This window comes from Pteropus vampyrus, unplaced genomic scaffold, assembly GCF_000151845.1.
Source record: "Pteropus vampyrus isolate Shadow unplaced genomic scaffold, Pvam_2.0 Scaffold5440, whole genome shotgun sequence".
NCBI lineage: Eukaryota > Metazoa > Chordata > Mammalia > Chiroptera > Pteropodidae > Pteropus > Pteropus vampyrus.
Window position 1 is genome coordinate 7,760 of NW_011894221.1, and position 347 is coordinate 8,106.

The 347-nt window shown below is 62.0% G+C and overlaps 1 protein-coding gene across 1 annotated transcript in view; it reads right to left on the reverse strand.

The window, feature by feature from the left end:
• The window catches only part of LOC105310533 (60S ribosomal protein L5-like), a 7,868-nt gene extending 7,759 nt beyond the window's left edge, over window positions 1–109 (reverse strand). The window contains exon 1 of the mRNA XM_011386700.2: window positions 26–109. Coding sequence (XP_011385002.2) covers window positions 26–109 — 84 coding nt within the window. The remainder of the gene's footprint in view (window positions 1–25) is intronic.
• Window positions 110–347: the final 238 nt, after the last annotated feature.

Sequence of the window (347 nt, forward strand, 5' to 3'; positions counted from 1 at the left end):
TCTTCTTCGTCAATCCCCTTCCCACCAAGTTTGCGCGCCCGGTGGCAGCCATTAAGGCCACGTTGGGAGCTGCAGCCCGACCTGGGCAAAGCCGGTAATCTAATGCCATCCGACCCCTGCGCCACGCAAGATCGGCCGTAGGTTGGCGTTAAGGTTAGGAGAAAGAACCCCCGACCACCTGTAGCCCCGGGATCGGGATACCCACTCACCATCCTGCGGAACAGAGAGACCCGCGTTCGCGGCTCGTCACAGACCTACAGGCCAAGCACAGCTCCGGGGTGAAAAAGGCCCCAGCTCGTGCGCAGGCGCAGTATGTAGCGCCAGCGATCACGTAAGCGACGTGCGGA